Here is a 21,288-nt window from a genome sequence, read left to right as displayed (position 1 = left end):
TCCTATACTTTTGCGTCCCCAAACAATAATTCCTATGTTTTGCCAACTGTTCACATCTTACTTCTTCTTCTTTGACAAGATTTTATAGTTTACAGAATCATATAGATTCTATGTCTTCCCTATTAAATTTCTCCCCACCATTTTACAAGATACTACAGTTAATATGAATAGGGCTGTTTTTTTTCCATTTTCATTTCAAGCTGGCTCTTACTAACAGAGACAGACATAACTTTGCATGTTTATCTTGTTGCGTTCAGACCTTGCCAAAAGTGCTTTTATTCTAGAAATTTTTAGTAGTATATTCTGGGTTTTCTAGGGACACAATTATATATATAGAAAAAGAAAATTTATTTTAAAAAAAAGATTTCTTTATTGACACAGAGAGAGAGACAGGGAGAGAGGGAACACAAGCAGGGAGAGCGAGAGAAGGAGAAACACGCCTCCTGCTGAGCGGGGAACCCAATGAGGGGCTCGATCCCAGGACCCCAGAATCATGACCTGAGCCGAAGGCACATGTTTAATGACTGAGCTGCCCAGGAACCCCCCAAAATTTCTTCTTTTTAAAATATTTACACCAATTTTTTTTGGACTTTTTATCCTCTAAAACAATGATTGATAACAATGATCCTTTTACATAATTCATTTGGTCCTGACTTTAAGGGAAATTTTTATAGCATCTCCTTTAAAATTATGTTTGTTACTACTTTTCATTAAAACTTCATTGGTTTTTTAATTGGTTTTTAGTCAAATTTAGTTTAATTTTGATTTCAGAGTGTGTTTTAATTAGAAAAGGCAACTGAATATTGAACAAATAACTTTCCAGCATTTATTACTTTTTTGGTAAGCCATCAGTTTTTATTTTATTCTAATTGCAATGGATGCCATTATCAAGGTTAGGGTTTTCTTTTTAACTTGGGGTACCATATGTATTGTATGCATACAATACAGTACAATACACTGTATTGTACAATATAATGTATTGTATGCATACAATAACTTTGAGGTACCATTTGCAAGGTACCAGTTGCTACAAAATGGGTCCATTTTAAACATGCAATTCAAGAGTTTTGACAAATGTGTGTGCCCATATAAACACCACAACCATCTACTTGGAATTTTCCCCTACTCCCAAATGTTCCCTTGAGTCTCTCCAATCAAAACCTCTACACCTGCTTTCCCTCCCTGGCCTCACGCGACTAAATGCTTTTCTAGTTTCATATAAATGCACTCTTCTATGTCTGGCTTCTTTTGAAAATAATATTTTTGAGATCCACTGATGTTTTGTAATGAATCAGCAGTTTCTAACATTTTTACGTTGAGAAGTAGTCTTTGGCCTGAATATACTGCAATTTGTGTAGCCACACTTGCCCCGAGGGCTTTTAAAGTAAGGGGGGAAGATGTGATTTGGTTCTGTAAGTGAACTCCGGCCGCTGAATGAAGATGAACTGGAAAGTGCAACGTTGGCAGGAAGGAGGTCAATGAGAAGGCTGTTCGGAGTCCAGGCAAGAGGGCAGCAGCTCGGGCTGGGGTGGTGTGCTACTCTGGTGCTGAATGGAGACATGCCCGCATTCAATTCCCAGCTTTACATGAATAAGCCACGGCAACCGCGCTGCACTGCCATTTGTGAGCAGGTTCGCATCTGGAAAGACCTGCCAAGTTTCGACGAGGGGGGTTGAGAACACCTGCTGCCTATTAACTCCCAGCAAGGAAAACCCCACACAGAGCAAGTCTTTCTGCTGACCAAGAAATCCTAAGCACCTAGAACTTCAGGATGTAGACAAAGTGTATTTAAATACTTCTTGATACAGGGCACCTGATGGCTCAGTGCGTTAAGTGTCTGCCTTTGACTCCGGTCATGATCCCAGAGTCCTGGGATCGAGCCCCGCATCAGGCTCCCTGCTCAGTGGGGACCCTGCTTCCCCCTCTCCCTTCCTGTTGCTCACGCTCTCTCTCGCTCTCTCTCTGACAAATAAATAAAATCTTTAAAAAAAAAAAAAATACTTCTTGATTCTTCCTATCCCTTTCTCAAGTGCGAAGGTCAACAAGAGAGCACTGAAATCTAACACCTGTTTTTCACCTCTGCCAATCCTGATGGGGCAGATTCACAAGCATGATCCTGGGAGTCTGGGGGGCCTGAACAGTGAGGCGGCAGAAACACCGAGAACCGCCAGTACGGCATACAGGACAGACACAGCCTCATACCCCAGTGGCAGACGTCTTCAATGGCAGCAAGTCCCTTCCACGTAAAAGCTAGAACCCTAAGCTGAGAGGAACTCTAAGAGTCTCTCAAATCCATCTTTTGAAAACTTCAAGAGTTTTATTAAAGCTTGAAATCTCTACTGCATTCTCTGGTGACGACAGGTTGGAAAAAGGTGCAGCTCCTAATTTAAAAAGCCTTGGTCTTTTTTAAACAGTTTTCAGTATCCGGAGACCCTAGATGACCATCTTTAACCTAATGGATTCAGCACCTACTTGCGAAAGAAAGGAGAAGAACTTCTCCTCACATTAGTCCTCACCTTCTTAGCCTTTGTGGGGATTGGGGAATAGCTGTGTGGGGGGGGATTTCAAACAAGAGCCCCAAACCCCAAATAATGTCTAGGTTCTCCCAGCCTTCCTCATTAAGTTGGTGGTTACCGCGTGGAGGTCCAATCACAGAGCAGCACCCCCAAGGTCTGTGACACACCTCTGTAAACCTCATGCCGTTATCAGCCCCCTGTTCATGACCCAGTTTCTAGAAGCCGGATCTGTGTTCTCTTGAGTGGCTTTAGTTCTGTCAGCTATTTTTAACGGTCACCTGGTGCCTCCCTTCCCATCCAGTGTTGTCTTAAACGAGAATGACGGATATCCTGATCCTGAGCCACGCATGTCCTCCCTTTGTGGGATGCGGCTTCGCTGGCCGTTTGCTCCATACGGAGGCTTCATGTGTTGGCGGATCCGTAGTAATCTCTCTATGGCCGGTTAGGTTTCTCAGAGGAGGACACTCTACCATGGGGACTGAGGGTATGTGCCTGCCAGGACGTTGGGAACCATGTGGGGAATGATGGTTGAGAGGGGACATCACCACATTCAGGATGTTCACATTGACTCAATCCTCTGTCCAAACGTGCCTGGTGTCCCTGGATAGAGGGTATCTTATGCTCTATGGAGAATAATCTCAAATTTTTTCCGGGGTGGGGGGGGCCACCCCCCTTTAAAAGGGAGGAAATATAGAGAAAATCTTCCACAGATTTTAGATTAAGAGTCTTGCCTATAGGAATTCCCCAAGGTATCTGAAATTAATAGCGGCTAAGACTTCTGCAGGGTTCCATGGTGATAATGAGCTATTTCCCAGTTTTTCACATTGTGAGCTTAGGATTCAACTTTCTTAAGTTGCTAAGTCAGTTAAGAATCATCTTTTGGCTCTTCATTTTCCAGAATGTTATCTCTTCTTTGTCCTTATGGGCTTGCATTTTTTTTTAAGATTTTATTTATTCATTTGACAGACAGAGATCACAAGCAGGCAGAGAGGCAGGCAGAGAGAGAGAGGAAGGAAAGCAGGCTCCCCGCTAAGCAGAGAGCCCAATTCGGGGCTCGATCCCAGGACCCTGAGATCATGACCTGAGCCGAAGGCAGAGGCTTTAACCCACTGAGCCACCCAGGCACCCCTGGGCTTGCATTTTTAAAAGACTAAATTCAAAGGTGCCTGGCTGGCTCAGAGGATCGTGTTGATTCCTAATTTTAGGGTCATGAGTTCGAGTCCCATGTTAGGTGGGGAGCCTACTTAAAAATAAATAAATGATAAAAACAATAAGTAATAAAACCAATTCAGTGGTTGGGGAAAATTGTATATGTATTTTAAGATTTTATTTATTAATTTTTCAAGAGAGAGACAGAGGAGAGAATGGGGTTAGGGAGGGAAGGGCAGAAGAAGCAGACTCCCCACCAAGCAGGGAGTCTGACATAGGACTTGATCCCAGGACCTAGGGATCATGACCTAAGCCAAAAGCAGAGGCTTAACTGACTGAGCCACTCAGGATCTCTTTTTGTTTGTTTTTTTAATTTATTTGTCAGAGAAAGCACAAACAGGAGGAGCACCAGGCAGTGGGAGAAGGAGGCTCCCTGCTGAGCAAGGAGCCCAAGGCAGGACTCAGTTCCAGAATCCTGGGTCATAACCTGAGCCAAAGGGAGACTCTTAACCACTGAGCCACACAGGCGTCCTGTCATCTTTAACTCAAATTGGTTAAAGCACTTTCTTCAGTTCTTTCCCCCCAAAAGATAAATATAATGATATATTTCTGAATCTTTATTTTAAAATCTCTTTCCATAACTGAGAAACAAAGGATATGTATGTTAGTTGAGTATATAGTACTCTTGGGTCAAGTTCTTTCTAATGAAGTAGATATTTTAAGATTTTCTCATTTCCAGTTTATGGGGTCTGAAGATGATTTCAGTCTATATTCTCCGCATATGACTTCGTGTTTCTTTTTTCTTTCTAGAAACTTCAAAAATGTTTTGTTCTAGGTATGCCTTTAAGAGCTACTTATTATCATTAATCTTGTCTGAAACTCAACAAATCTTTCCAATGACACCTCAAGGTTTTCTCAAGAACAGTGAAAAAAAAAGAAAGAAAGGAAGAAAGAAACCTCCCCTATTACTTCTTTTTAAATTAACCTTCATTTGTCCATTTTCTCTTCATGAAAACTATTACGTACATACAAAAGCTCTTGGGTCTGCCCTCACATCTCTGAGTTCACACATTATTTCCTTCTCTATACCTTTTTACTACATATTTTGAGAAATTTCCATTTATTCCTTAGGGTCACTAATTTGGTTCTTAGGAGTGTCTATCCCATGTTTCGTTTTGCTGAACATTTCTAAAAATGACAGTTCTTAGTTTATTAAAGTCTTTCTCCTCTAATTTAATGTCCTTAATTAACTGTTCCTACTAGTTTTCAGTAAGCTCAGTCATTTGACTCCCTGAGGAGTTCCAGCACACCTCCCGTTTTCAGGGGTTCCTCCAGGGCTTCCACCCTACAGATCCTTTTCCTTTCTCCTAATGGCTCTGTTTGCCAAAGGGTTAGGCACTGGTTTGCTGGTAAGTGATTACCAATCAAGCTGGGTATGAAGGGAAAGCACACCCACCAGCCTACAGCATTTGCCAGTTTCCTTGTGGTAAGTACTTTCTCCAAGGCTGATTTCCAACTACAGGATTCTCACGAGAAAGGACAGACGAGGCAGAGATGAGCAGCGGCACCCTTACACAGCCCTTGGAGAGGAGCTACAGTGGTCTAAACGCTACCTCATCCTTGAACTCATCCTTGATTCCCTCCATGCTGCAGACTCTCTGCTTCAGTCTTCACTTAGCGCTTATTTTGTCCTGTAGCGTAGTTAGTTTTTACGTATGTGCTTCTCTTGTGATGTAAGCTCCTTAAGTGCAAGGAAAATAGGTCGCTTGTTTTTCAATTTCTTTGAGAGCCGACACCAATTATTTGTTGAATGATTTTAATGACTGAATTCTTTTTTTTTAAATATATTTTATTTATTTATTTGACAGAGAGATCACAAGTAGGCAGAGAGGCAGGCAGAGAGAGAGGAAGGGAAGCAGGCTCCCCGCTAGGCAGAGAGCCCAATTCGGGGCTCGATCCCAGGACCCTGAGATCATGACCTGAGCCGAAGGCAGAGGCTTAACCCACTGAGCCACCCAGGTACCCATAATGACTGCATTCTCAAAGACAACACAACCGTCCAAGTATCAAAGTATCACTATCACCAGCTAGACCCTAAGACATGAGCTTTTACTGCCCACCTGCCTGGGCTCACCAAGCTCTGGCCCAAATTTTTCCTTACACCCTTCTTTCCAGTTTCTCTCTTAACTCAGAAAAAAGATCCTCCAGGCATAATATCCTGTGAAACTGAAACTCATTGATCGTTACACCACTTCTAAAGGTATAGAAATACAGAACTAAATTTAACAGCAAAAAAGAAGTATAATTAATGGTCTATTACTTGCGTTGAATCAAATTTTCACTAAAGATATGCAACTTTCCAGAAGAGAAAAATAATTCTGCTCATTTTCTTTGATGGGGCTAGAGCTTAAACTATAGCAAGGCAGCAGAGAAAGGAGTCTAAAATGTTCATTCCAGGCCAATTGAAATGACAGTTCTAGAAATATTTTCTTCCTCATTTTCCCTTTACTCCAAAATCAAAATATTATCCTCCCCATTTTCATTTACTTTCCAGAATCCAAGAACAATAGCTTTTCAACATCAGAACCTAGTAAGTATATATGAAGAATACATTCCTGTGTATCCTATGTTTTAGTTTTAAGCACAGTCATTCCAAAGGTCAGTCTTAGAACCTTTAGTAACACTGTCCTAGTCTACAAATAAATTGGGATAATAAACATATATAACAGAAAATGTTAACGCAGTCATAAAAACAGGCACTTGCCTGTGAACAGTGCCTAGGATAGCTGGACAGATGGGAAGCAGACGGGTAATCCCAAAGGGGCAAAATGACCTGGCCTCAAACATATGGAGAAGATTCTGGATTAACTTCAGTGGCCACTTCCTGCTGTCTCATTCAGGCACGTATATCAAACAATCAAAGATGATACAGTTTGATATATCAAATACCTGCTCTAGGGAAAAACACGGAGACGGAAATAGATATGAAGAACAAGAGATAGCAGCCATTCAGAGAAGAACGGACATGAAAACGGTATGATGGGAGACAGCAAGAGGTCCACGTTAAGAACGCCAGAGCTAGGTTTTTATTTTTGAAGGGCTTACAGGCAGGAACAACACAGAGCGTACTCTAAAATCCCATCATGATTTAGGATTTTGAGTCCTAGCAGAACTGAAGGAGTACCGAAACGGGAAGTGGAAACTCTAAGTTCAGTTACTGGCTTTAATATGTTACTGGTCATGTTGCCTTATCAATCTCTCTGAGCTTTGGTTTCCTCACATGCAAAATAAAGGCGAGATTCAATAATGGTCCTTCTAACAACTTATAACAATTTTTAAAACTGTGTTCCTATCTCGTACTAGCATTAAGAGAATTACAGTGTCCATGCTGACAATGCCCTATCAAAACAAAACTGTAAGATATTAAGTTTATCCTGGAAAATGGCAATGTTAGGTTTTTAAATAGATTTCTGAGTTTTCTGAAGAACATGGAACATTTTGTACTACTGCCAAATGTACAGTACATAGTAACCCATATATTTAGAATTTAGAAATTCTAAATGCCTCATTTTCTTCTCCACAGTAATGAGACCTAACACCAGATATGTATGATACAGACATACGCATAAATATATGTATGCATATATATGTTTGTTCTAAAAGTTCCCTGATGTGTTCCCTGGTTGTCTCCTTGTGCCCACTGTTTGATAACACATCACCTTCACTGATGCATGAGCCAGGTAGACATAAAAGCATACAGATGGGGGCGCCTGTGTGGCTCAGTCATTAGGTGTCTGCCTACAGCTCAGGTCATGATCCTGGGGTCCTGGGATCAAGCCCCGCATCAGGCTCTCTACTTGGTGGGAAGCCTGCTTCCCCTCCCACTCTCCCTGCTCGTGTTCACTCTTTCACTGTGTCTTTCTCTGTCAAATAAATAAAATCTTTAAAAATATGGGTGGCTCAGTGGATTAAGCCGCTGCCTTCGGCTCAGGTCATGATCTCAGGGTCCTGGGATCGAGCCCCGCATCAGGCTCTCTGCTCCGCAGGGAGCCTGCTTCCTCCTCTCTCTCTGCCTGCCTCTCTGTCTACTTGTGATCTTTCTGTCAAATAAATAAATAAAATCTTAAAAAAAAAAAAAAAAATATATATATATATATTTAAAAAAAAAAAAAAAGCATACGGAAATCCTGAGTCTACATTGCAACTTACTGTAACTTTTAAGTATAACTTTAGAAAGGACAAGAGGCCAGAACGTTAGGATCAAAACAGAACACACTGGAAATCTAGATGCCTGTGCCGTTCAAATGTTGTCCCTTCTCATCCGTACTATCAATACGATTTTTACCATTAACTCATTAAATATTCACTTAGTAACTATTATGTTGGAATTGCCAGATGCACACTTAAAAGCAATAACGTAAGTGCTTCCTGGCTTCATGAACCAGGAACAGACATCTGAATGAGCTAATCACACAAGTGTAAAACTGTGTAGTTCATGTTAGGGTTTTATTTGTAAAAATTCAAAAATTCAGGAAAAAGAACATATTATTCATTAGTTTTTTTCTTTCAAGATCCCAAATAAAAATCATTTTTAATTTCCCTTGATACTAATGATAAAACTCTCTAACACTGAAGTTTTAAAAGAACTATCAAACCAGTAACTCTGTCCTGTAAAATCTAAGCTAAGAAACTGCTTTGTGAATGTTTTCAAAAGCCTTATACATGAAGCTGACCTGAATTTATACACAGCGCCTAATATGACTGAGTTATCTCACACACTAAAACACTCTAAATGGATATAAATAACACTTGTCATTTGTGAAAGAAAAATCTCATCTTCATATATCCCCAAATCCATCAGAAACATATGTACATACTTCTGACTTTTACCTGAATAACATTTCTATTAAGTCTCATGGAAGACCAGCTGGTTTATCTCACATATGAACCACGTTTTTAACGCTCACTAACGGGATTTCTCTGTCTCTCACTTGAGCAATTTTTCTACCACAGGAAACACACTGGTAACTCCACAGTGCTAAATTTCACATTCCCCTCATTACTTTATTAAAAGCTTCACTTTATGAATAAAAACAATAATCTTGGGGCGCCTGGGTGGCTCAGTGGGTTAGAGCCTCTGCCTTTGGCTCGGGTCGTGATCCCAGGGTCTTGGGATCGGGCCCCACATCGGGCTCTCTGCTCAGCGGGGAGCCTGCTTCCCCCTCTCTCTCTGCCTGCCTCTCTGCCTACTTGTGATCTCTCTCTCTGTCAAATAAATAAATAAAATCTTTAAAAAACAAACAAACAAACAAACAAAAAAACAATAATTTTCCTAAACATCTTCATTTTCATCAAATAGCATGTGGTATTCTGAAATTTTTGGTGCTAATTTTCATAAAGTTTTAATCATTAGAGTTCCTGCATATCCCCATATAATGGAGCAGCAGGGAATACAAATTTGAATTGGCTTTCAGAAACAAGAAGATCAGGTAGGCTAATGCTGTGTCTACATGTTTTGCTTCAACACTGGACTCACACCACATTCCACAGAGTTCAATTCCTCACTCAACAAAATGATGGATTCTTGCACATTCATGAGTCACTCATGAATACTCAAAATCACGAATGTCAATAGTCTAGGATACTCTATGTTAATAAATCAAGTACAGTATGGGCTAAAAGTCTTAATTCCAAAATAGAAAAATTATGCATGATAATAAAGTATAAAAGTAGTAACTTTAATAGAGTAAAATACTTCAGTGCATACAAACCTTTAAAGCCATCGGGATATACATCAGAGAGAAATTTAGTGTTGATGTCTCCTTCAATAAAGCGTGAGTTGATTATCACCTCTCTGAGTAATGCAATATTATGTGTAACACCTAAAAATAAAGCAGTATCAGAATAGATTAGAGAACGAGTCAGTTAAAGGTCTCTTCCTATCTACAGCAATTTATCATCTGTGTCTTATGACCAAGCAAAAACCAGACGAGACTACTCATCTCCTCGACTTCAAGTAACAACAAAAAATGTCTGAAGCTATGGTAGCAATAAAACACCGAACACAAACTTAAGAAGTTTATGCTGCCAAGTCAATCCAGGAGGGAAATTAACATCTTTTCAGTAAACGGTGAAAAAACTGAAACAACTAGATATGCATTTGGGGAAAAAAGAAAAACCTAACTCAGACCATACACCAAAATTAACTCAAACTGACCACAAATCAAATGTAAGACCTAAAACTCTAAGACTTACAGAAAAATACAGGAGAAAATTCTGATTATCTTGAGGTAGGCCACAGATTCTTGGGTAGTACACAAAAACCATGAGCCACAAAAAAAGAAAGTATACTTTATCGAAAGTTGAAAGTCTGCTTCAAAGAATACAGTTAAGCAAATGAAATGCAAGCCACAGACTGACAGAAAATGTTCAAAACACAAACATCAGACAAGAAGCTTGCATCTGGAATATATGAAAATGTTTAAAATATAGTAAGATGACAGGGGTAACAGTGGGGAAAGGATCTGAACGGACACTTCACAAAAGAAGATACACAAACGGAAAGTTCCTGCACATGACCATCGTCAAAGAAATACAATGAGATGCCCCAAACACAGTGTCAGTGAGGATGTGCGACAACAGACGTGTCACACCCCGTGGTGGGGCTACAAACGGCACAAATACTTTGGAACTGCTGGGAAGTTCTTAGAAAGTTAAACACAGACTCACACATATGATTCAGACTAGTACCTCCTAAATATTTGCCCAAGTTAAATAAAAATATGTATCTATACAAACAGTTGCACACAAGATTATTAGCTTCATTTGCAATAGTCCAAACTGGAAACCATCTAAATATCCGTCGCTAGATGAACTAGCAAAATGCGATTTATCCATTCAATGGAATTCTATTTAGCAATAAAAAGAAATGAATTACTAAAATTTGCAAGAATGAGGGCGCCTTCGGTGGCTCAGTGGGTTAAGCCTCGCCTTCAGCTCGGGTCATGATCTTAGGGTCCTGGGATCGAGCCCCACATCAGGCTCTCTGCTCAGCGGGGAACCTACTTCCCCACTCCCCTACCTGCCACTCTGCCTAATTGTGATCTGTCAGTTAAATAAATAAAATCTTTTTAAAAATTTTTATAAAATACACAAACTAATTATGCTGAATTTAACAAGGCTACTGTAGGAGTCCATTAATGTAAAATTTCAGAAAAGTCTCAACAACCTACAGTAACAGAAAGCAGATCACCTGGCTGCACTGGGACAGGGACAGAAAGACAGAGGATTGCAAAGGCAACGAGGAAACTTCTGGAGGTGATAGAAATATTCAGTAGCTTGACTGTGCTGATAGCTTCACAGGTGGACACATGTCAAAACTCATTAATCTGAAAACACTACATCAGAGAAGTCCATTATGTCAAGTATACTTCTGTCAGTAGTAGAGGAGGAGAACGAGAGAAAGAAAAGAAGAGGAGGGAAAGGGAGAGAAGCTTGTGATCCAACAGGAAACTCAGAAACACTGAGCCTAGTACACAAGGAGTTCTACAAAGTTCAGTTGGTTGTGGTAGTTGTGGTAACTGCCACAAGAAGCATTCGAAGGGCATCAGGGAAGTTCTGTGAGACAGAAGGACTTTAGGAACGGAGTATCTGGTCTTGGTCGTGCCCATTACAAAGATGTAAAGAGGAATAAACAGGCAGGATGGGTCTTGTCAAATCCAGGGGAAGCAGGAATTCGCTCAGGCTTCCACAAGAGGAGCGGGACTAGAGCATGAGATTTGCTAATTCCTTCCACCTTCTCCACCCCACTTCCTTACCGTCCTCATCTGCACGGTTCTGCTGCGAAACAAACCTAGAAAGCCCGATTCTGATCTTGCTATTCAATCTTACAGAGTGCTCACTTTCACAAAAATAATTCCAAAGGAAGCAAAGAATCGGACCGTCAAGCTCACGCACCAGATCTACCCCTGACCTTGGGTAAGCTGCTTCGTCTCTCAAAGATTCAGTTTCCTCATCTGTAAAATGGTGGTCACAACAGAAGTTATTTGGCTTTATCATCATGAGGTCCAAAGGAGGTGATGCTTAAGGCAATGCCAGCCACTGGGGCTGGCACATTAATGTTGAGCTCGTTGTCATCCTTTCATGCAGGACGGCCGCAGCGCAGAAGACAGCGTGCAGGACGGACACATCCCACGGCAGCCCTGCCGCACCCAGAGCCTCTGCGATGACCTCCCTCCCTAACTTCCGGTTTCACATCGGCACGGGTCCCATTCCTCCAAGTTTCCAACTCTTTATTGACAGGACACAGCCATCCTAATAGGCAACAGTCAGAAAATTCAGCCTGCAAACCCAACCAGCCCGTTTTTATAAATCAAGTATTTCTGGAATACAGCAGTGTTCACAGCCGACGTGTGTGCCACAAGACTCAAGCGGTTGTAACAGCGACCGTGTGACCCACCAAGTGGAAGCTGTTAACTATCGGGCCCTTCCCGGAAAAGGGCTGCTCCCATGTGCTATAAGGTTTTCAGCAATGTTGAAACTCTGAGCGAATTACTTGTTACCTATCAACACTGACTCTGTGGCTACTGCCCGTATCAATGAGGCATCACAGGAAGAAAGTGTGAGCCAACACTGAACAACAGGACGGCGCCCGATTTGGGGGAACTTTCCGTAACCAGTCACAGAATAAGAAAACTGCAAGGAGAAACGAGATTTAAAAGTAAGAACATCATGATTCAGAGACACTGAAACACTTATCTCAAATTTAATAGAACAGAAATTACAACAGCAATATATGTTTAAAACTATGGCAGCCTGTGGGTTTCCCCTAAAATGACCTCCTCATTTTTCCCACAGTAACAGAGCCTTAGCAGAACAAAAGGACCCCACAGATGCAGACTCCATGTTCCCGTCCATCTTACGGGGGAACCTGACTAATTCCTAGAGGAGGGGCGGGAATGTAGAGCAAAGCGTCCAACTCCAGCCTTGCTACTTGGAAAGAATTGCTTGGGCTTCCTTTCTTGCCTCCTCCGATGGGCTTCCTGATACGGCGGGAACGCCACTGTGAAACACAGGAACACAACAGGGGTTTGGGGGGGGAAGGGGTGTATCTCCTGGAATGACTACAGAGCACAAACTTGCCCCCTCCGCACAGCCCAGCCCAGAGAGTTAAATGAGAAGTAAATAATTTTGGGGGCGCCGGAGTGGCTCAGGCAGTTAAGTGTCTGACTCTTAATTTCAGCTCAGGTCATGATCTCAGGGTTGTGAGATCGAGCCCCATGTTGGGCTCTGTGCTGGGAGTGGACCCTCCTTGAGATTCTCTCTCCCTCTCCCACTGCACCCCCACCCCACCCCAAAAAAAGGGTAGTAAATAATTTTCTATCTTATTTATACCACTGTACTTAAGAATCTTTGTTACAGTACATTAACCTGAACTCTAATATATACATGCAGGGGAGAAGGGCACACCTTTCAACCTGATCTCCTCTCTCTGAGCCAAGCAACTTAATACATCCGACCAGGCACTGCTCTAGGCATGTCTGCACGCTAGACCATGCTGGCTAGCAACCACGTGCAAAACTGAGCATCTCTAGTCCTGCCTCGGGATACCATGTGACTAAAAGTTCTACAAAAGACAATCTGCAATCTATTCAAACTGCCTCAAAACATTTAAAGAACGTTCCAAATTAAAATATTAACGTCACTCCCTTAGCTAAACTTTCATGGAAGAAGTTATTACCTATAGACAATGATCTAATAAGTACCATTCATAGGACACGCCCTGGACAAAGGCACAGTTTTCCCAGCCCTGCTCTGTGGGTAATGACTTAGACAGTTTCTGACAACTAACGGTCAGAAGGCTGTTGCAATTATGCATATTTTTATGAGGAAAGTATTGGAAGGTGTAAAAAAACCCCTGATGACACAAATATAACTAACAAATCATTGCAAAAATGCGACACCTGCCTCTATTACAGGTGATATTCGGGTAAATGAAAATGAAGTGCTAGGAGTGCTAAGAGAGACGAACTCAGTAAGCAAAAATTAAAAAAAAAAGACTCCTTGAAAAAGGTGAGGCTATGAAAGGAAACAGAATCCTTTGCTGTATGTTTTACAGACAAAACTAAAGCACTTTTGAAGAAGAAAAGGGTGTGGCTCACCGGAGAGATTTTTTTTTTTAAAAGATTATTTATTTATTTATTTGACAGACAGAGATCACAAGCAGGCAGAGAGACAGGCAGAGAGAGTGAGAGGGAAGCAGGCTCCCCACCAAGCAGAGAGCCCGATGCGGGACTCGATCCCAGGACCCTGAGATCATGACCCGAGCTGAAGGCAGCGGCTCAAACCACCGAGCCACCCAGGCGCCCCTCGCCGGAGAGATTTCTATGCACTGGCAACAACAGATGTGGCATTCCAAGAAGAGGAAAGTAGGAGAGACTTAACGCAAAACTTCCTGGCTAGGAGAGGAAATAGAGAAAGACACAGAAGGACACAAAGGCAGGTAATATCAAGGAAAAACTTAAAATATTTAAGAATTCTCACTGGTGTTGGGGTGCCTGCGTGGCTCCGTCAGTGGACTGTTGGACTCTCGGTTTCGGCTCGGGTCATGATCTCAGGGTCCTGGGACGGAGCCCCACGAGGGCTACATGCTCAGGACTCCGCGTCTGCATGAGGTTCTCTCCCTCTCCCTCCTTTCTGCCCTTCCCCTGCTCTCGTGTGCACACATGGGTGCTTGCTCCCTCTCTAAACGAAATAAAATCTTAAAAAAAAAAAAAAAGAATTCTTACGGTTGTCAAAAGCAAATGGAAACCACCAGGTATTTCTGTGGGGAGAACTGAAGGAAGTACACGATGGCCAAAGAGCATGAGCAAAGGAGAGAGGGTGTGTGTGGAAGTGCGACAGCGGTGTGCCGGCCTGACAGCCATGTGATTTTACCCCTCCTTGAGGGCAACCAGAACGAGTGAAGCAGGGGAGGTACAACCAGGTCTGAGCTCCAGCAATCATGCAGGCTGCTGCTGGGAAGGGCACTGGGGAGGGGTGGGGAGTGAGCATGGAAAAAACCATGAGCTGACAACTGCAGGAGACATGCAGAAACCCGGCAAGTCCCCTCCATCCCCCCCGCCACACCCCCGGCACCACAGCAAGGGTGTGAGCAACACAGACAGAGAAAAGCGGCTGGGCCTGAAAGAGATTCAGCAGGCTGAAAGGGCATGGTGACTTAGTGGATGTCAAGAATGAGGGAGACGGGGGTGCCTGGCTGGCTCAGTCGAAAGAACATGTGACTCCCAATCTCAGTTACAAGTTCAAGCCCCATGCTGGGAGTAGAGACTGCTTAAAAACAGAATCTTGTGCGACGCCTGGGTGGCTCTGTTGGTTAAGCATCTGCCTTCAGCTCATGATCTCAGGGTCCTGGGATCGAGTCCCACATCGGGCTCCTTGCTCAGTGGGGAGCCTGCTTCTCCCTCTGCCTCTGCCTGCCACTCTACCTGCTTGTGCTCTCTCTCTCTCTCTCACACACACACACAAATAAATAAATAAAATCTTTTTTAAAAATAATAAAATAAAATCCTGTATTTAAAAAAAAAATGAATGGGGGTGATGAGTCACTTCTGGCTCTGGCGCGCTACAGGACAGAAGCCACCACTTCACAGAAAAGAAACAAGTTGAGAGGAAAACCTCGGATTCACTACGGAGAAGTTAAACTGGAGAAGCCTGGGAGAGGAGACTGATGGTGTCCAAGGGGTCAGAGATGAGAAGAGAAGGCCAATTAGGACGCAGAGCCACCCAGAACATAGAAAGCGTGGAGGCAGATGTCCACATGGAGGAATCCAGGATGGGGAACAGAGAAATGCAAGACAAAGCCAGCAGTGTGTAACTTACTCCTGCACCATAACTGAAGTTTTAGAAAAAATATGATATTAAAGAAGGAGCTGGAAAGGATGAAACTTAGAAGGTCAAGGTGCAGCTAGATTTTATTTCCAAAAAAAAGTGTTCTTATGTGCAAATTAATATTTCAGAATGTTTCCATTTGTTAGTTTATGTGTGAATAGTAAGTAACATAGAAAGGCAATCTAAACTCTCAGGCTTTTTGTCCTTCAGTTAAATAAAGATAATACTGTTTGGACTCCTATTTCCTATCTGACTTTACAGGCTCTCCTGTGACAGCCTAGTAACAGTATAAATTTTCGTGCTCCTCTGTGAGGCTGATGCCAAAGTAGCTGGCATCAGACTGTCCTCAGGAAACCCCAACACGGATTTCAGAAATAATGATCATCTGAACAAAAATAAGATTGCTTTCTGACACCCAGGGATCAATTTGTGACTGAAGACATCGAAAAATTAAAATGTATGCAGTTTTACAGGATAAATGGTACGTTGCACTTTTATTCCACATTCAAAGATGAAAAATAAGTGATTTTAGAAAACGTTAAGTCAAAGTTATTATAAGCAAATATTAATTTACATTTTGGATATCAAAGAGCAGAGCCATTCAAGCACACAAATGAAGCCCAGACTTTCAAAAATCTTTCTACTTGAATAGTAAATAGAGCATGAAAACAGACTTTTATCTTGCTAAAAGAGGCTTCAGGAATAAAATTACTACACAAAAGCACTTTCTCTTTAAAATGTTCTCTGAATAAAATATTACCGATTACTATGCAAAATCCACTCATTATCTGTTTCTCTTTGCGAAGGACTAGAAGATGAAACAGTGGCTGATGGCAGACAACCAAAATCTAGGGGCCTCCACTGACTCCAAAGACTACTGTACAGTAATTAGTTCTAAAGCCAAATGGGAGACTAATCAAAAAACTGTTTTCTTTTTTCCTAAAAGCTCAAGAGAGCAGGTAGACAAAAAAATCATGGGGAAAAAATCATGGAACTGTTAAGAGATAGCCTACACATCTGAAAGTTATCATTTCGTATGGAGTTTACTTTCTTTCCATGTCCCAGGAAAGACAGTGCTCTTTAAACTGATCTTTGTTCAAACATGAAGTTGGCCATAGAGGTACTCTGAGACACAGTTTATAACTTCAACGATATTATTAATCACATACTCATAAAAATTATGGCTCTGAGTTTTAGACAGGGAATTCAAAATGACCCCTGCCAAAGTTCACGGGGTCCCATCTGTATGGGAAATCACGACCAGGCCCACAGAAGAGAGGACCCCTAGGAGCCGCTTTCTCCTGACTACCTGCTGTTTCCAAAACACTGGCCAGACATTAGCTGCACACAGGGCCAGGATCAAACGGAGGCCAAAAGCCACTGCTTATTTCATGGGGATTCAGAAATTAACTTTAACCAAATTACATTTCTGCTCTCAAGATTTTTTATGTTAACAAAAGCTCACAATCGACTTAGGAGAAAAAATACTATTTGAACAACTAAGTGGTTAGCCAACAAGAGAGTAAGTTGTCCTTCCTTTCCTGTCCTTTACAAAACAATTTCTTTCAGCCCTCTAGCCCTTAGAATTCATCAGATGAATCATACAGAATCACAAAAGCATCTGTTTTTATTCCTTAAGTGAAATTCCTTAGCTTTGGGGGGAGGGGGCGCATGCTCCTCTTCATCTATCTTTGTAACTTTTTTAAAAAATAATTGCTGAATATAAAAGAATTCACAAAAATAGTATGAAGTATTACTATATATCCTTCACCCAGATTCACCGATTGTAACATCTGTTAACACATGTTTTATCATTCATTTTTTCCCTCTTTACACACACACACACACACAGACTTCTTTTCCTTAAACATGTGGGGATGAGTCAAAAACAGGATGTACTTTACCTCTAAGTACTTCAGTATTTCCTAAAACCAAGGTAAGTCTCTCATGTAATCACAGTACAATGACCAGATCTGAAAATTAACATTGATAACAGTATCATTATCTAATCTGCAAACCTTACTCAAATTTCACCAACTGTCTCATTTATGACCTTTACTACAAAACACAAACTTTTTTTTTTCTGGTTCAGGAACTAACCCTGCACTTAGTTGTCACGTATCCTTGGTTTCCTTTGATCTAGATAAGGTTGATCCACTTTGTGTTTCTTGACCTTGACACTTCTGAAGACTGCAAGCCCTTTATTTCATACACTATCTTCCAATTTGGTTCACCTGCTGTTTCCTCATGATTATATCCAGATTATACGTTTTGGGGAGAACATCACAGAAACCATGTGCTATTTTCAGCGCATCACACCTCAAGAGGCACGTGATGTTGCTGTATCCCACGACCAGTGATACTAATTGTGATCATTTGGGTAAACTGCTAGGTCTGTCCATCTTTAAGATATTTCATTCCCCACTATAATTAATTAGTATCTTCTGCGGATATACTATGAAACTATGCAAATACCTGTTGCTCCTATTTTCACCCACTCATTTTAGCATCTGTCATTGATGATTCTTACCTAAATAAACAACTTGGCACAAGTAGGCATTTTTCTACACTAATTAAAAATCTAGTGTAGAAAAGAGCTGTGCCTCTTCCCTCTTTTATCTTTCTTATCTATTTATGCCAGTATGACAATGGGCTTTAACCCACTGCTAACATTATTTATTCTGTTGCTGAAGTTTCCCCAGACTGGCCAGTGGGAACCCCTGAGAGCCGGCTCTGTGTCTTTCCGACATATCATCATCACTGAGCACTTGAACGCTTTCTCATACAAGATGCTTCAGGCTCATCGTAACACTCTTCCAGAAAACAGCCATTTTACCATGGAGTGCTGGTTCCATTTATGAGACAACGGTATTGGAAAAAAGAGATCTGGGTTCTTGGTATGCTCACTGCTATGGGTGTCAATGTTTCCATGACCTCTCTGTGGTTCTCAGTCGAGGGTGATTTGCCCCCCTCCCTCATAACATATGGCAGTGTCTGGAAATACTTGGCTGTCACAACTGAGGGGACGCTACTGTCATTTAATGAGTACAGGCCAAGGGTGGTGATGAACACCCTACAGTGTGAAGGACAGCCCCCCACAACAAAAAACTGTCTACCCCAAAATGTCAGTAATACTAACGAAACCCTGAGCTCCAGAATAGGTGTATATATGTACACACAAACATATCTGTACACTTACATCCAATCTATGTTACAAACCAGGAATTTACACGGACACCCCCAGTTTCACCTCAACACCACAGGACTCACTGTATCCTCATCCATTTCCACATCTCCAACTTCTTTCTCGGACAGTGAGAAATGTCACTCATTTTATCCAAAATCCGTGTACTTATTTCCTCAATCCCAGAACATACATAAACTGGTTTCAGAACTGCTAACCCATGAACTAGGACACACAAACCTATTAACCAGAGTTTAATGTTTATAACGCTGTATTTAGCTGGAGAGTATCCGGTCAAAACATGGCTAGCAGTTATCTAAGGCTAGATTTTTGTTTCCTCTCCCTCCTCCCCACCCCATCACCATGATTACTCATAGAGTATATCCATCTGTTTGCTTATACTCCATTTTGAATTTCTTCCCCAGAACGTTATAATTTCATTTTGAAATATTGTCAGAATTCTAAAAGTGAAATCAAAGAAGTTTCTCCTTTTCATTCCATGTACTTTGTTTCCTATCTGCCAAACATTTCTACCTGATCCTCCCTCCACACCCTGTAAGTACACCATCGTACTCATTCTGCCCTTGTGTGTGTGTTTCCAGAAATGAGCACACACACATACATATTTTACTTCCCCAGTCATCCACCAATATCTATTCTTTTTCCTTTAATAAAAGAAATGCCATTTTTTAGCTTAGTATATGGCTCCCTTGAACACCTATTACATTTCCCAAGTTCCTAGAAGCAATGTACTACCATGTGATTAAACACCAATAGAATGGGAACAAAAATAAAGGTACTTTCTAGGTTATACCTTGAAAAAAAAAAATGGGTGTGAACTCCCCCTGCCACCTTCTTGCTGAGGCTGGATGACGGGCATAAAAGCAGCCGCTCTGGGGGCCCCCAAGTGAAAACCATCTGCTGTAAATCTAAGCGTCTCCCTACCAGCCCTTGACAATCTCCTTTTGAGATTATGACATGGCAGAGAAATCTTTCCTAGGTCACTGTACGTTTTATTGTTACAACTGCTTAGATTACAGCCTAACTATGAAGGTCCTCAGGTAAGAAAGGGACAGAGCATCCCAGGACATGAAAACCTCACTTCTCCAGCAACCCTTACATATGTCCTTGAGATCCACAGCCATTTCTAGAACATTACCTCTTCTTTTTTTTTTTTTTTTTAAAGATTTTTATTTATTTATTTGACAGAGAGAGAGATCACAAGTAGGCAGAGAGGCAGGCAGAGAGAGAGGAGGAAGCAGGCTCCCCGCGGAGCAGAGAGCCCGATGCGGGGCTCGATCCCAGGACCCTGAGATCATGACCTGAGCCGAAGGCAGCAGCTTAATCCACTGAGCCACCCAGGCGCCCCTAGAACATTACCTCTTCTAATCCTTGGAGAAACTTCTTTTTCCTTGAGGTTTATTTTATCAGATCAAAAAATCTCCAATTCCCTGTCATCTACCAACATTCTCGTCATAACCCTGTATTTGCTCCAGACTTTATGTCACCGGACTCACGACCTTCCTTCGGATCCTAACTCCTGTTACCCTACGTGGATGACTCAGGGAACATCCTCACCACTCAGCTCCTAGGATCTCATTTCAAATAATCTATTCTCTTACCTTAGCCACGTAGTCCCAGAGTCACACCCTGAAATCATCTAAGGTTCACTAACTACACCATATTCAAAATCACCAATTCAAACTAAATTGCTTGTTCTAGCTGCAACCCCCATCTCTCCACCTCATTCCCCAAGTGCCTTGATAGACCAATAATGAAACCTCCAATCTAGAATGTGAGATATTCTGCAAGTCAGCTACCCGGGACTCTACTGTTTATGATACGAAATCCAAAAACGAAAAGAGCAAGATAATAAAGAGACGTGAGTAAAAGCAATGTGTAAACTCCAAATGGATTGTGGGTGGGATTAAAAAAAGATTTTTTTAAACAAGACAGTTCTTTGCAGAACAAGGAAAACTGGAATATGGACAGTACATGATGATACTAGGAGATGCCTGTTAATTTTCTTGAGTGTGGTAACGGTGTTGTGATTTTGGAAGTCATGGGAAAATGATCTTATTCTTAAGATCCATACTGAAATATGTAGGAGTCATGTATCATGACGTCTGCAATTTCCCTTCTAAATAGCTGAGGAAAAAAATGAGGAGAGAAGGGAAGAAGACATGCTAAAAGGAGGAGAAAGGAGAAGACAAAGAAAGGGAGAGCCGGAGGGAAAAAAAGATGTAAAAAAAACTTAGCAATCCAGACAAGGAGCGTACCGGTGTGCAATGTACTGTTCATTCAACTTTTCTCTAGGTTTGAAAATACCTAAAATAGGGGCACCTGGGTGGCTCAGTGGGTTAAGCCTCTGCCTTTGGCTCAGGTCATGGTCTCAGGGTCCTGGAATCAAGCCGCATTGGGCTCTCTGCTCAGCGGGGAGCCTGCTTCCTCCTCTCTCTCTGCCTGCCTCTCTGCCTACTTGTGATCTCTGTCTGTCAAATATATAAATAAAATCTTTATAAAAAAAAAAGAAAATACCTAAAATAAAAA

The 21,288-nt window shown here is 41.7% G+C and overlaps 1 protein-coding gene across 2 annotated transcripts in view; it reads right to left on the bottom strand.

Annotated features, from left to right (window-relative positions):
• PCCA (propionyl-CoA carboxylase subunit alpha) overlaps positions 1–21,288 on the bottom strand; it is a 405,590-nt gene that overhangs the window by 179,719 nt on the left and 204,583 nt on the right. For both annotated transcript variants that reach the window (XM_045978130.1, XM_045978131.1), the window contains one exon: positions 9,437–9,547. In XM_045978130.1, the coding sequence (XP_045834086.1) occupies positions 9,437–9,547 (111 nt within the window). The remainder of the gene's footprint in view (positions 1–9,436; positions 9,548–21,288) is intronic.

Source organism: Meles meles, chromosome 14 (assembly GCF_922984935.1).
Source record: "Meles meles chromosome 14, mMelMel3.1 paternal haplotype, whole genome shotgun sequence".
In the NCBI taxonomy this organism is placed as follows: Eukaryota; Metazoa; Chordata; class Mammalia; order Carnivora; family Mustelidae; genus Meles; species Meles meles.
Note: the sequence above shows the minus strand (reverse complement) of the source record. Positions and strands in the feature narration are given on the sequence as shown.